This window comes from Solanum verrucosum, unplaced genomic scaffold (genome assembly GCF_900185275.1).
Source record: "Solanum verrucosum unplaced genomic scaffold, falcon-dt-bn FXZP01000278.1, whole genome shotgun sequence".
Lineage (NCBI taxonomy): Eukaryota > Viridiplantae > Streptophyta > Magnoliopsida > Solanales > Solanaceae > Solanum > Solanum verrucosum.
In genome coordinates, this window is record NW_026020332.1 from 500779 (window position 1) to 514821 (window position 14043).

Here is a 14043-nt window from a genome sequence, read left to right on the forward strand (position 1 = left end):
TTGAAATAAGTAGTTTTTAACTTTGATTATTTATCCATTAGAGAGCCAATGAAAATGTCGCAACTTAATCAGTGAATCGTAGTCTAACGCGCATATCTAACTGTTAGAACGTTGTTTATTGCATACTCTTGGTAGGGAGTGTTTTACCCGATAATTGAGGGTATGTCCAATGCAAATTCAAATTAACCAGCTGGATGATGAGACAAGGGGAGAAATAGAAAATGAAACAGAAATCTCAGGTAAAGAAAAATGACTGTTAAATCATATGGAGAAGTTGTGTTCTATGAAGGATCACAAAAGGCAGGGCGGAAACTCACATAAAGAAATTCAGAAAGATAGAACAACACATTGCCTATTGACTTTCCAACTTCAAGTCAATGAAAGATTATTTAACTTCCAATTAATTTGTGTACCTGTCAATGTATATAGTATTTTTTGGGTATATTATCACGTCATCTAAAGAGCAATTTAAAACATAAATTTTAATTTTGAAAATAAGATAATATACCTATTACAACTTATAAAGAGAATTTGACGATGTAAAACTTCTTAACTAGTGGTGTATATATTTAAACTCAAAAGAAAAAATAAACTAGAGTTTGTATTTTATTAAAATAAAAAAATAGGAAAAGGTTGGTAAGGCAAAGGTATATTAACAGGTCAATAATTATTTTTTGTTGTAAAATATTACCCAAAAGTGTACGATGCTTAAATCCAAAGAAAAAAAAAACTAGTGTCATGTGGAGGGTTAGTTGGCTAATTACCAATTTGGAGTATTCTATCATGGCTTACTGCCTAATCCAAATTCTATTACTTCTATGTTCTAACTAATGTCTATTTGTTTTATTATTGACTTTTATAGGAGCACTAATTAATGATGAGATTAACTAGAACCGTCATAATTCATAATTTATTAATGGCCAAACACATATACAGCCCCTCAAACTTGCCCTCATTTTTCATTTTGGCACTCCAACTTAGCCTTGTTCCATTTTAACCCTTAAATTCTATTTTTTCTGTACCATTTAAACAATTATACTAATTTTATGATTTATGTTCTTCAATTGTAATTTCTTATTTTAAAAAATAGACGTGTGCCTGTTAATTAAAAAAATTAAACATTCGCGAACGAACATAAAAATTTTCAAACAATAATATTATTTTTGATATTCTCTGTATTTTTGCATGAAAATAAATTGACGAAAGTTCATTGATTTTCTTTCTTAAACATTCAATTAAATTAAATAACACTACTTATTTATTTTTTTCTTATCATCTAGGCTATCTAAATTTAACGCAAATACTCACTTTTAATTTTTAATATAAATCAATACGAATAAAAAAACCCATCTTCAAAAAGACTCGACTGACTTTGTTAATAACACTACTAAAAAAAGACTCTTGTTCATTGCTAATAACACTACTAAACAATGTTAAAACTCGACTGACTTTGTTAGGATGTCGGTGATTTTAAAGAAAGAAAACCAACACAATTTCGTCGGTTATTTTTCACACAAAAATACATAACACTCTTAAAAAGAAATTATTATTTTTTAAAAAGAATTATTTTTTGTTAATTTTTATTTTTTTTAACTAAAATTAACTGACACATGTCGATTTAAAATAAGAAGGTGCAATTGAAGAATATATATATAAAAACAAATAAATCATAAAAATAGTATTTCGTGTTAAAATGATACATAAAAAATGGAGTTTAAGGGTTAAAATTGAACAAGGCTAAAATAAAGAGTCAAAATAAAAAATATGGACAAGTTAAAGAGGTTGTATATGTGTTTGACCTTTATTAATAGATTCTATTCTTAATTCATAATAATATTTTGAAATTATTAGTACTGTCCTAAAGTAGCTAAAGTTTAATCATATCCTTAAAGATATTATATTTTGTTAGTGAGAAAAACCTTTACGAATGAAGTAAACATAATTAACTGAAAATTATGTCGTTATTAGTATTATCAACAAGGATTTTCCTATGCAAACAAAATATGTCAATTTCATGATATTTAGGACCCGTTTGGTCATAGATTTCCCAAGTAATATTTGAGGGGAAATTTGGCATATAGTGTTTGTCCATATAATTTGCCATTATTTGACAAATTTTTTTGATAAATATCCCAAATTCCTAAATATTAGTTTTTCTAGTATTTGGGCCAAATATCATTATTTGAGATCTTTTAAAAATTGAAATTTTACACCAAAATTTTATCTTTTACAAAACACCCTAGTAGTTGTTTGCGTTGTATTACATTTTTTTTTTTTTTTACGTGAATACCAAAGTAGTGATGAAATATTCAGTGAATATGAAAGTGATGATGTGGTTGTTGATGAAAATAATGAACAATCAACTCAGGGTAACAAAGTCATGTGCTTTGTCTACTTCACGATGTATGAAATGATGCTTGTTGCACTCACTCCAAACTACCACATTGCTCCAGTGTCATGGACGCTACTTGTTATTTGTTGCAACGAAGATCCAATTGACTTGTAATACAAATTTATGATTAGTTTTGATAGTTTTAAAACTTACGGGTATAAATCATATTTTTCTAAAAAAGTGAAATATGTTTTCCAAAGACTATGACTAAATACATAATGAAATTTCACCTAAATTTTCACCCAAATAATATTTGTCAAGAGTATTTGAAAATCTATAACCAAACGCTAGCTTATATTAAGTCGTATTCGACGTTATTACTTTGAGAATTCTACCCTACTAAATGGACCCCAATAAAACAGTTTGTAATAAGGAAAAGAAATGGTCAGCAAATCTATATATAATAATAGTACAAAATGGAAAAGTCAAAGTCTGTCAATTTTCTAAACCTGCAGAGTGTGAAGCCATTACAATATTTACATTTAATTCAGTGTTTGTATGAGTTGCTCAATTATATGTGAAAAGACGAAATGAAAGTGGAGGATTATGATAAAAGATTATTAGATAATTGATTTTTTTTATTTATTTTCTTTTCAGATTCTACTTATAAAATTATTAGGGGTACATTATTGTTTGTAAAAGTTAAAAAATGAATTTGTTATTAAAATATTCAAATGAAATTCTCTTTTCATGGTCAACAAATTAAATATTTGCTGTCGAATATTTTTCCTCTAGCATATTTTTTAATTCACTCTTGCTATATCTATACTAGATTTTCAATTTTGACTTGCAGCTCCTGGTGCCTTTTGTTTTCATTATTTAGAAAATTTCTTTTTACACATTTATGACTTTTTAGGGTGTTTGGGACTCGGAAAATTCAATGTAACTATAGGATTATTATACACAAAGAAAAGTTTAAATTTATAGTAGAATAATAGTTTGGAACATTGGAAAATAAAGTTTGAAACATATAATAGACACCAACCTAACTAATTACATTTTATCACATTAAATTACATTTCACATTTAAAAAAGATAAATGAAGAGCCCATTTTAATTAACCGATGGTATACAATTAGTGTTAAAAATTATTTTAAGTATATTACTTTATAAATAAAAAATTTCCATATTTAATAAACATAGATGCTAAAACTATTAATAAACAAATGATATATTTGATAACAAATGCAAATTTATTTTTCTTAAAATGCAAATACATAAATCTCTAATGCATGCTAAACACTGATAAATCAAACTAAAGATGTCGCGACAAAATTAAGATTTGGTGTTTTAATTTATTTGTCCTATTCATGCTATGATGTTATTTTTTTGGATCATCCAATAATCACTTTTACTTTTATCTGCAAATTGACATGATCTTACCTAACTTAACCATTTAAAGAATTTAAATTTATTTAATTAATCTTAATCATAGGTCTGACAATTCCTTATTATAGTCCTTCTATTTGTAGTAATTTTTTTTTTTTTTACCTAAATCAAATTACTTTTTCTGTTTATTTTTACTTGTTTACCATAGCACAAATAGATATTTATTTGTATTTATACAGTGAGAAATATTTAATCGTGAATGTCTCCATCTTGTCCAATAGTATTACATATGAATAGTCATAAAGAATTAAATTGAAATATCAAGTGGGTAGCCAATGGGTCCATCAAAGATCAAGAAATCTCACGTGCCCCAGTTGCCATTGACTGTTCTCTAAAGTTTCAATTTTTACATTATAGAAATTTCTCTGAAAACAAACAAACTTTGTTTTTGTTTATGTATAGGAAGTTGGTAAACAGCTAGCTCAATTTATACACACATAGTTTTTCTTGTTTGTTTATGGTACACTATTTTGAATCCAATAGAACTTTTGCCTTAATAATAATTAAAAAAAGACCCAGCTTTTAGGCTGAATCATTTCTTGGATAGAATTTTAGGTGTACATTTTGTACGTCCAACAGTACTGTATATCACTTGGAGGCTGGAGCTTGAAGAAAAAAAAATGTTGCCACTAAAAAGAGCTGTTCTTTCATGGATTCTTGCAGTGAACTGCTTCATGTTGTTGAGTTTGGGTGACTCAACAAGAGTTGCCCAAGAAGAAGGTAAATTTTATAGCTTTTTTAAGTTTTAGTGGATGGGTTGTTGAGTGGGTGGTGGGTGCATGAAGGGTATATGGGATTTTGCTACAAAGTCAAATTTGTGCAAGAAATCAAGAATTATGAAATTTTGAACTTATTTCTTGTTCTTCCTCCTGTTCAGTTAAGTTTCTTGAGAAAAGATCAATTTTGAGTCTCTTACTAGAGGAAATGTGAAGAACATAAGGCTCTGATCAGTTAATTTTTTTTGTATTGTAGAAAAAAATGGAGCATGCTTACTTAAAAAAGCTTCCTATATGATAGAGTCTTACTTTAGGGCTGGAAATTTAGACTTATAAGAACAAAAGGCTGGGAATTTTAGTATTTTGTCTAGGAACTAATGGGAGGGTCTTTCAGAAACAGCCTCTCTACCTCCACGAGGTAGTGGTAAGGTCTGCGTACATTCTACCCTCCCCAGACCCCACTTGTGGGATTTCACTAGGTATGTTGTTGTGTAGGAACTAATGCAATCTGGTAAAATAGGGTATTCAAATGATGCAGGGTTCTACACATTTGCTAGGGAAAGTTGCTACACCTTTGTAGCCTAACTCCAAAATGTTGAACCCAATGGAGAGAAATACAGGATGAGAATATACTAGAAAGGGTATTTGGGGGGGCGGGGGGGAGGAGTTTCTGGCCAATTGATCCTCAATTCCAAAATGTAGGCAGGGGTGTGCAGCTTCCAGTGTTTTGAAACTTCTGATTTTGTTTGGTGAGATATACTATTTAGGGGTTTTCTGCTTCCTGCACTTGAATTGAACTTTTGCAACTATCTTGTAAGATCTGCATCATTTGGCTAACAACCTGTTATTTGGCATATGCTTTGGTAATTTCTCAGTGGACATTATGGAACAAATCGCCACTACAATGGGAGCAACACACTGGAAATTCAATGGTGAATTGTGCCAGATTGAAGCAGTCAGGGTTACAACTGATCTTCCAAGTTGGTTCGAAACTGATGTTGTATGCAACTGCAGTATAGGAAATGATACTGCCTGCCACATAGTAGCTATGTAATTTTTCATCATCTTGCTCGACTTTGGTTATAGCACATTATGTTTTTGGAGAGCCAGCATAGATAATTTGGAGAAAGTAGCTATTAAGTCCTAAGTTACTCATGTCTTGCCATTGCTGTTAGAGAACCCATAACCATGCTTTATTAAGTAGTATTAGCATTCCATTTCCTACATCTTTGCTACAATCTTAAAATTATATCCTTGGACAACTAAAAGGAACAATATATAGGAGGATTACAGATCAGGGGGAGCCAGGTGCACTAAGCTCCCACTATTTGTGTTTATGCAAGAGGTTGTTTCTGCAGCTTGAACTTGTGATCTCCTAGTTACACGTCAACTGCTTTGACATTGCTCCAAGGGAACCCCTGAAAAAAAGGGGAGTTCCATTTTTGCCAAATATATAAGTTGTGCCTTCGCCAAAGATATGTTTTATCTTTATGGCTTGAGATTGTGTACAATTTCATTATATATTTGATAAAATCTTAGGCTTCCTGAGATGTATGAAGAGCAAGTTGATATCATTGACTATTTTCACTTTTGTGTGCAATATATTATATACCTTACCATCTTAGAGTGGTTCCTATCAGTATTATGTGACTATAATTGGTTTCATTTTCTAAACAAGAATAGGATATCTATTCATAATATTTAGATAAACTAAATTACATTGTTGACTCTTGAAATTACTTATGCAGTACTCTTAAGGGTATAAATCTTCCTGGCGTTCTTCCACCTGAACTGGTAAAGCTTCCTTACATTCAAAAAGTGTAAGAATCTTTTGAATGCTAGTGTCACATTTGCTTTTATTTCCCGTGTAATCTAGTTCAATGTTCAAATTTTGATAAGCATAATTAACTGAATTCACATATTCTCAATTTTCAGTGATTTTGCATACAATTACCTCAGTGGTAGTATACCAACTGAATGGGCGTCAACTCAGTTAAATTGCATGTAAGCCCCATTTAATATATTGTTAAAACAGCTGTTATGAGGGTTGTTAATCATCAATTGTAACTGCAAATTTTTTGATCCAGCTCTGTTCTTGTGAACCGGTTGTCAGGGGAAATACCAAAGGAACTGGGAAACATTACCAGCCTTACCTATATGTATGCATCAAATTTTGATTATCTAATCTGATTTCTCATCTTCATTTCTTATGTAGCTGTTTGGACACCTTTTGAAGAAAATTTTATGTAATAATCTTTTGTCCAACTCCAATTTTAAATTTATGAAATTTTCTTTTCAAGTATAATGAATGCGCAGAGCTTAACAGCTTTTATGCTATAGTTTAGTTTTCTCTTTGATGCAGTGTCTGGACATGCTCCTGTTCATTAATCTAAGCATTATCTCATTTTCAGTTCTTCTTATTTCATTATTTTCCCCAAAAAATCAGCCGTGCACTAATCTATGTAGCAATCTTTGACCAGAAACCTTGAAGGAAACCGATTCTCAGGCATTATTCCTGATGAACTAGGGAAATTGATAAACTTAAAGGCGCTGTAAGACCATTCTTTTCCTTCTCTCTTTTAGGTCTGTCCATATGAGTTGTGATTCCGGGGGGATAAATAGATACAATATCCAATGGAGAAACATGATCTTAATTTCAGGATATTGTCCTCCAACCAACTGGAGGGAGAGCTGCCAGTGTCACTCTCTGGACTTGTAAATTTAGCAGATTTGTAAGTACATGGTTATATCATTATTCTTTTAGCTGGTCATTTGAAGACTATGTTTAACAGTATTTTGTTTGCAGTAGGATAAGTGATAACAATCTCAGCGGACCAATTCCAGATTTTATAGAGAAATGGAAACAACTTACAAAATTGTAAGAATTTCTCTTTTGATAACAGAGGATCTTGAAAGATTTTTGATAGAAGAATAATTTCATAGTCTCAAGTATTTAATTCTTATTTTGGATAATCAACGAAGAGAGCTGCATGCTACCGGTTTAGAGGGTCCCATTCCATTAAGCATATCTCTTCTCAATATGTTAACCGATCTGTGAGTACAGAACTCTTAAATATACCTAATCTACTTCTTTCTTTTAGTTTATGGATCTCTTTACTGTATGGAGACTTCTCATGTTTGAGTCTCTTATTCAGGAGGATTAGCGACATAAAAGGACCAATGCATGAATTTCCTCTTCTAATTAACATGACAGACCTAGAGAGACTGTAAGTTGCTGGGAGTTTATTCCAAATTATTATTGGCATCCAAATTTGATGGATCTTTTCTTAGTGCTGTTTAATCATTGGATTCAGGGTACTGAGAAACTGCAACCTTTCGGGAGTACTTCCAGGATATATTTGGAAACTGAAAACCATACAAACATTGTAAGTAGTTCACTTATAATTTTGCAAAAATGAGTATTCCTTTGTCTGCATTACGCATTATCCTTACATGTCTGATGTTAAACTTCGTGTCCACATGCAATAGGCTTGAACAGTACTGACAAGTCAACTTTGAAACATTTGTACTTATAGCTGGACCTTCCACTTGGCCTTAAAGACTCTTGAGTTATTACAAAGCCGAAGTTCTCATCTTATAAGTAAACACTTCCTTTCTTCCACCAATATGATTCTTTCTTGTTAAGGTTCTCACAATTACCTCTTCTGAAAGAAGTAGTTGTTGTGGTGAACCATTCCAGAATTCCCAAATGATGGCCTCTAGAGGAGGCTCCTTTTGTAAACCTCAAATCTAATGACTGAACACCTAAAATGTTGAATGATGTCCATCTTATCATACTCCCTCCATTCCAAAATAAATGGTATCATTAGTTTTTCATTTTGTTTCAAAATAATTGGTGTTTTATATAATCAAGAAGACATTAATGATGTTCTTCCAATTTTACCGTTATATAAATAAAGGAAGTTTTACATAACAAAGAAACTACTAAAGAGCTACATCTTTTTCAAGGTATTTATTAAGGATAAGTTAGTAAAAATACATTTTATTTTCTAGGAATGAGTAGTTTCTTAAGGGGTGTGCCCAAGCTAAAAACCCACTTATTTTAGAATGGAGGGAGTATGTGGCTCGCCTAGCCCAAGGGGCTTCAGGCAATACTTGACATTTAAGCCTGAATGACTTTGGCTTATGATTTTACTTTTCACCTCTTGGGACTTCAACCCAAATTGAGACAAAACAGAATAGAAGTAGTGTATAAGCTGGTTATTCTGTCTTCTTCTGGCTTGTCCGTTAATTCTCATTTTCTGCGTTAAAAAGAATGGAACAAGTCAAGGCTGTTCAGTATACAGAACTCACAAGGCATCATACAGCTATCTTCTTTATATTTTCTAGTGGCAGAGATTTAAAAATCATCAAATTCATTATAGGTAAATAATAATGAGAAGCAAAATGCAAAAACAGAATCGAGAAACCCAAAATTCAGGATCGAACACCTTAATACAATTGCCTCTCCAGTCAGCTAGTGAATATTCCCAATTCTAACAGCCATAGTTGCTGGCGCTGGAATACAAAGGCCCAGTTTACTAATTTGTGGGGATTCTTTGGAGCTTGATAGCTTTGATTTTGATTAGATAGAAGTTGATACATGTGTATAACAATCATCATAGATGTGAACCACAATCCATAAACTTTGTGAACCACGGTGAGTAAGTATCTACAGATTGAAGGTGTTGTTGAAAGGAAAAAAAGAAGTGTTCATCATCCTTACCAATAATTTTTTTTTAAAAAAACAGAAGTGTTCATCGTAGCCAACACTTCAATATCAGCTAAACTTTGTTTCCTATTCTTTGCCTTTGATCTGTTTAATACACCGTCGTCTCTAAGCTTATTTTTTAAGGTACTATGACATTCATGCAACTCTAGCAAGGTTTATGATATATAAATTGGGCCTCCTCCTTTGCCCCTTCATGAGACTCCAGACACAAAATCACTTCCTATTTCTTGTGTTCTATGTTTGAACTTACTGCAGGGATGTTAGTTTCAATAAGCTCATTGGAACGATTCCAGATGACATTAGTGCAAGAAGTATGCTTAAATTTGTGTGAGTTTACTGCCAAGTTTTTTTTTTCTTAAATACTCTTAAGATGGTATTATTATAATTTTCAACAATGCAGGGAAATCTACATTCACTGTTTTCCGCATTATAGTTATTTAACTGTGATACTGTTTTAATAGGTTTTTATCTGGTAACATGCTCAGTGGAGATATACCTGCCTCAATCTTGAAGAACGGAATAAATGTGTACGTGTAATATCATCTTTATTCTCTTTTATAAAATATTTGTGCTTCACATTGTCTTGAAATGAAAGTGTAGACACTTTCATGCCATTATATATGCAGAGTGATATTTTTTCAGAGACATAGTTAAATTGAAATCTCAGGGAAATTATTGACTTTTATTTAGTATTTCTGTGTGTAGTTCTACAGTTTCTTTGTCTTTTTCACCTCTAAAATGTTAATGGATTGCATTCTTATCATTATAGTACTCCGGATTATGACTTCTAAGAATTCAAATTGAATGTACAGTGATCTTTCCTACAATAACTTTACTTGGCAAGGCCCTCAACAACCAGCTTGTCGGCAAAACACGTCAGTGAATCCTTCTGTTCGTTTCTCATTCATGTTTTTAGTGACAATGTATCATATGGTTCTGATAATTGTTCCCTTGACAGGAATTATTACATAAACCTGTACAGGAGCTCTGCAGTTGCAGGGACTCTGTAAGATGGATCTTCTCATTCTTTTTGTTTCTCATATTAGCTTTTACAGCTAACTAAATGGATGAATGAATGCTTTACTTTGAGATTTGTTTCTTTACTTCTGAGCATATATCTAAGGCCAATCTCTCTTTTGCTTGCTTCTACAGTAAGAACGTTCTTCCGTGTACAGAGGATTTAACTTGTCCAAGATGTAAGTATATTTGTGCTCACTGACATTTTATCAAGTAATACATTAGAAAGAACAATTCTTTTCATATTCGAAACTGCAGTTCTTTTGTGTTTTCTCATCTTCCTTTCCTCCATTTCCAATATTTAAACCAGTTATACAACCAAAGAAGTGTGTATGGTGGTGGTGTTGGTGGTGGCGATGTGGTGGTCTGGCAGTTAGGAAATTGAAGATGCATGATAAGATTCTCCTCTTTAAATGATTTTGGAGATATCTGAGAGTAACATAACACGCTGCAGAAAGCAGTCAGAGATGCAAAATAAAGAGCGAAGGAGAGTTGGTGTAAGGAGAAGAGGTTTATGGGATAAATTCATGACTTACACACAGTTCAAGTAGATACTTGGCAAGGAAATATATCACTCTGAGAGCAATTCAAAAATTTGTTTAATTTTACAGCTTTTCCTTATCTCAGTTTCTAAATGAGTATCGGTGTATGGGACATTAAATTTGGAAGAAATTGCCAGGAATGTTGGGAGACAGCTGGACTATTTTGTTGTCGAATTGGAGGAGAAGGAATGGTTGCAGATGGACAGTAGCTGAGGGTCTGTTTCTGTAAAAGGAGCATATAAAGCCTTATACCCTTATCTGGCTGTGTAGACGGTATCATCCATTGGCCACGGGACCTGTAGTGGGAAAAGAGAGCTCATCTACAATTATTGTGCTTTTGGTGCACTGCAGTTTATGAGGCTTGTAATTTATGAAATCACCATATGCAACAGGTGCTACATGTGAGAAATGAAAATGTGGATCATTTGGTTTTACACTCTGCTGTAGCTGATGAGGTTTGTAGTATGTTTTATAGATCCCACCAATTGATTCCCAAATCTCTGACACAATTCTTATTCAGTTGGAAATGGAGAAAGAATAAAGGAACCAACAGAAGTTTCTGGAACATGATTCATCTTTGTGTTATGTGGGTAATCTGGAGAGAGCAGAACATTAGAAGGACACAAAAACTTTAATCCACAGTTAATACACCTGTTTAGCTTTTAGATTTCTGGTGCAAGCTTACTTCCTTTGATGACATAGATGCACTTTTGGAGTTTGTTGACTCTTTTACCTTTGAAAAGGGACTATAGCTTTGAGTTAATGTAATATTACATGCATCCACTAGATGCACTTTAATCTATAATGTATTATGTCTGTACTAATGTCAAAAAGAAGAAAATAAATTATTTAGAAGTGATTCTCCTAACCCACTACACGGGCAGAAAAACATATCAATACATTAAAAAGAATAGCTGACAGATATTGTCTGCAAGTTAGCAATGAATGTGCTGTCAGTTACAAATATCTCTATTCTGGACCTACACTCTTGAGGTCATTTATCCTACTGAAGGCTTGTTATTAGATTTTCAACAACTGACATTTATATGTATATATGCATTGCAAATTTGGTAGTCTTTGCTGCCTGTGGTAATAAGGGTCTATGTGACAATTGTTTCTAGATATCTCTCTCTAACCATGTTAGTCCATTTGGTTACATGGCAGATGGGTGTTCCTTGCATGTGAATTGTGGAGGAAATGATGTTGCTATTACAGAAAACAACAGGCATATTGATTTTGACGGAGATGCTCATGTTGAAGGTGGTTCTGCAAGAAATTTCCGCAGTGATAAGTACTGGGGATTTAGTAGCACCGGAGACTTCATGGATGATGATAATGATCAGAATACACGTTTTATTGAGACTATACCATCAACTGACCTGTCTGAACTGTATAGTAGAGCAAGGGTTTCTCCACTTTCACTTACTTATTTCCATTATTGCTTGGAGAATGGGAGTTACAATGTTAGTCTGCACTTTGCTGAGATAATATTTAAAAACGACAGTACATATAACAGTCTCGGAAGGCGCATCTTTGATATATATATCCAGGTGCTTATCCTGAATGATGAAGTTCCCTTTAGAGTTATTTAGCTGATTCACATTCTTGAATGACCTTTTGATTTTAGGAGAAACTAGTTTGGAAAGACTTTAATATTGAAGAGGAAGCTCTTGGAGTCCTAAGGCCTGTGATCAGATACTTTAATGCTACTGTAACAGATAGTGTCTTGGAGATCCGATTTTATTGGGCTGGCAAGGGCACTGCCCGCATTCCTCTTAGGGGACATTATGGTTCACTCATATCAGCTATCTCAGTTGACTCAAGTATGTATCTACTTACTTTTTATATTTTTGGGTGGATTTACAGGGATTGTTTGACTTCCGACTTGTACTTTTTCCTTTATCTTCTTTTTGATAACATACTTTTTCCTTCTCTTCTTTCTACATTTGGTTTTGTCTCATGCATGGCATGTGAAAGAAGGTCAATTCATCACTGCACAACTGTGTGTGTATCTATCAATCCCTTTTCGTACTCGAGCCGTTACCCTTAAGTTACTTTATGGTGTATTTGCAGTAACTGTGATGAGCATCATGTTATAGCCTATAGGACCTGTGGGGCTCATGATGTAACTCAGTCTTCCTGTTATCTATCTCCTATGTCCGATCTTGTATAGTCTACTGTATTTTACAGAATTCAATTAAAAAATTAGTCGAATGAGTTATTTTATTCGGGGTGCAGTCGATATATGTGAAATGATGTGAATCTTAAAATAGTGTATTGGTAGTAGTAAATAGTGAGAGGAGTTTATATATCAGTTTGACTTTAGAATTTGTTGATTTTTCCATGTAAGGAAAGAGTTCCATTTTCGGGAAATGGAAAAAACAGATAGTAGGTCAAGACAAATGGAATGAAGTTCAAGAGAAATTGGACAAGAGTAAATCTTTTCTTGTTGTCATGAACTTGCAAGAAAATGAATTTTGGTGTTTCCCTAGATGTTTCTTATTTTATCCCGCTGTCCTCCTTATCTTTTCAAGAAACTGCTACTTCATTCAAAATTATGGTGGTAAAATAGAAATGGAGAAATATATTCTTATTCATCATTTTGGTGCAATAATTAGCGCTTAAGGAAGTTTCTAAACATGGAGGAAAAATGAATTCACCGCATTTGGCAAGTGGAGATGCCAATAAGGCTTGTAAATGGATCCATAGCTTGGATCGAAGTCCTGATCTATGCTTGAGTTAGAGGATGGTTCTGCAGATAGATGGATTTTGTAAAGCATGCCGCTTTCTTTTAAATGAATGATGACCTGCATTAATGGTTCTGCTCACTTTGCTGCTCTGATTTACCCTTTTTTCATTTTCTTTTGGACTTTGGTACAGCTTTCAAGTTCTGTTCAAACAAGGACAGAAAGACCACAATAATTTATGTTATTGTTGGAGTTTTGGCTACATGTATCACTTTTTTCGTACTGAGCATTCTTTGGTGGAAAGGCTGTCTATGTAGAAAAAGTAAAAGAAGAGGTGAGCTTGAAAAGTTTCTAAAATTGCAAATTTAAATAGTAGTTATTAATCTACTCTTCGGTGGATTTTGTTGAATGCAATCCATTGTATATTCGAAAGTGATCAAAATACAAACATGCATGATTAATCATATTGAAGGTCTTGAAATCCAAAGTCTTGTTTAATGTAATAGCTTAACACATTGATTGACCTAGGAGATTCATTATTTAATGAAAATCTAGGAGACTCGTCATT

At 32.8% G+C, this 14043-nt stretch overlaps 1 protein-coding gene across 1 annotated transcript in view; it reads left to right on the forward strand.

Moving 5' to 3' along the window:
- Positions 1-14043, forward strand: part of LOC125836338 (uncharacterized) — a 30304-nt gene that overhangs the window by 14188 nt on the left and 2073 nt on the right. The window contains exons 26-44 of the mRNA XM_049515520.1: positions 4291-4501; positions 5373-5547; positions 6246-6317; positions 6433-6501; positions 6585-6656; positions 6978-7049; positions 7158-7229; positions 7304-7375; positions 7480-7551; positions 7653-7724; positions 7812-7883; positions 9485-9556; positions 9691-9756; positions 10042-10104; positions 10188-10235; positions 10382-10425; positions 11953-12338; positions 12416-12611; positions 13669-13809. Coding sequence (XP_049371477.1) covers positions 4291-4501; positions 5373-5547; positions 6246-6317; positions 6433-6501; positions 6585-6656; positions 6978-7049; positions 7158-7229; positions 7304-7375; positions 7480-7551; positions 7653-7724; positions 7812-7883; positions 9485-9556; positions 9691-9756; positions 10042-10104; positions 10188-10235; positions 10382-10425; positions 11953-12338; positions 12416-12611; positions 13669-13809 — 2047 coding nt within the window. The remainder of the gene's footprint in view (positions 1-4290; positions 4502-5372; positions 5548-6245; positions 6318-6432; positions 6502-6584; positions 6657-6977; positions 7050-7157; positions 7230-7303; positions 7376-7479; positions 7552-7652; positions 7725-7811; positions 7884-9484; positions 9557-9690; positions 9757-10041; positions 10105-10187; positions 10236-10381; positions 10426-11952; positions 12339-12415; positions 12612-13668; positions 13810-14043) is intronic.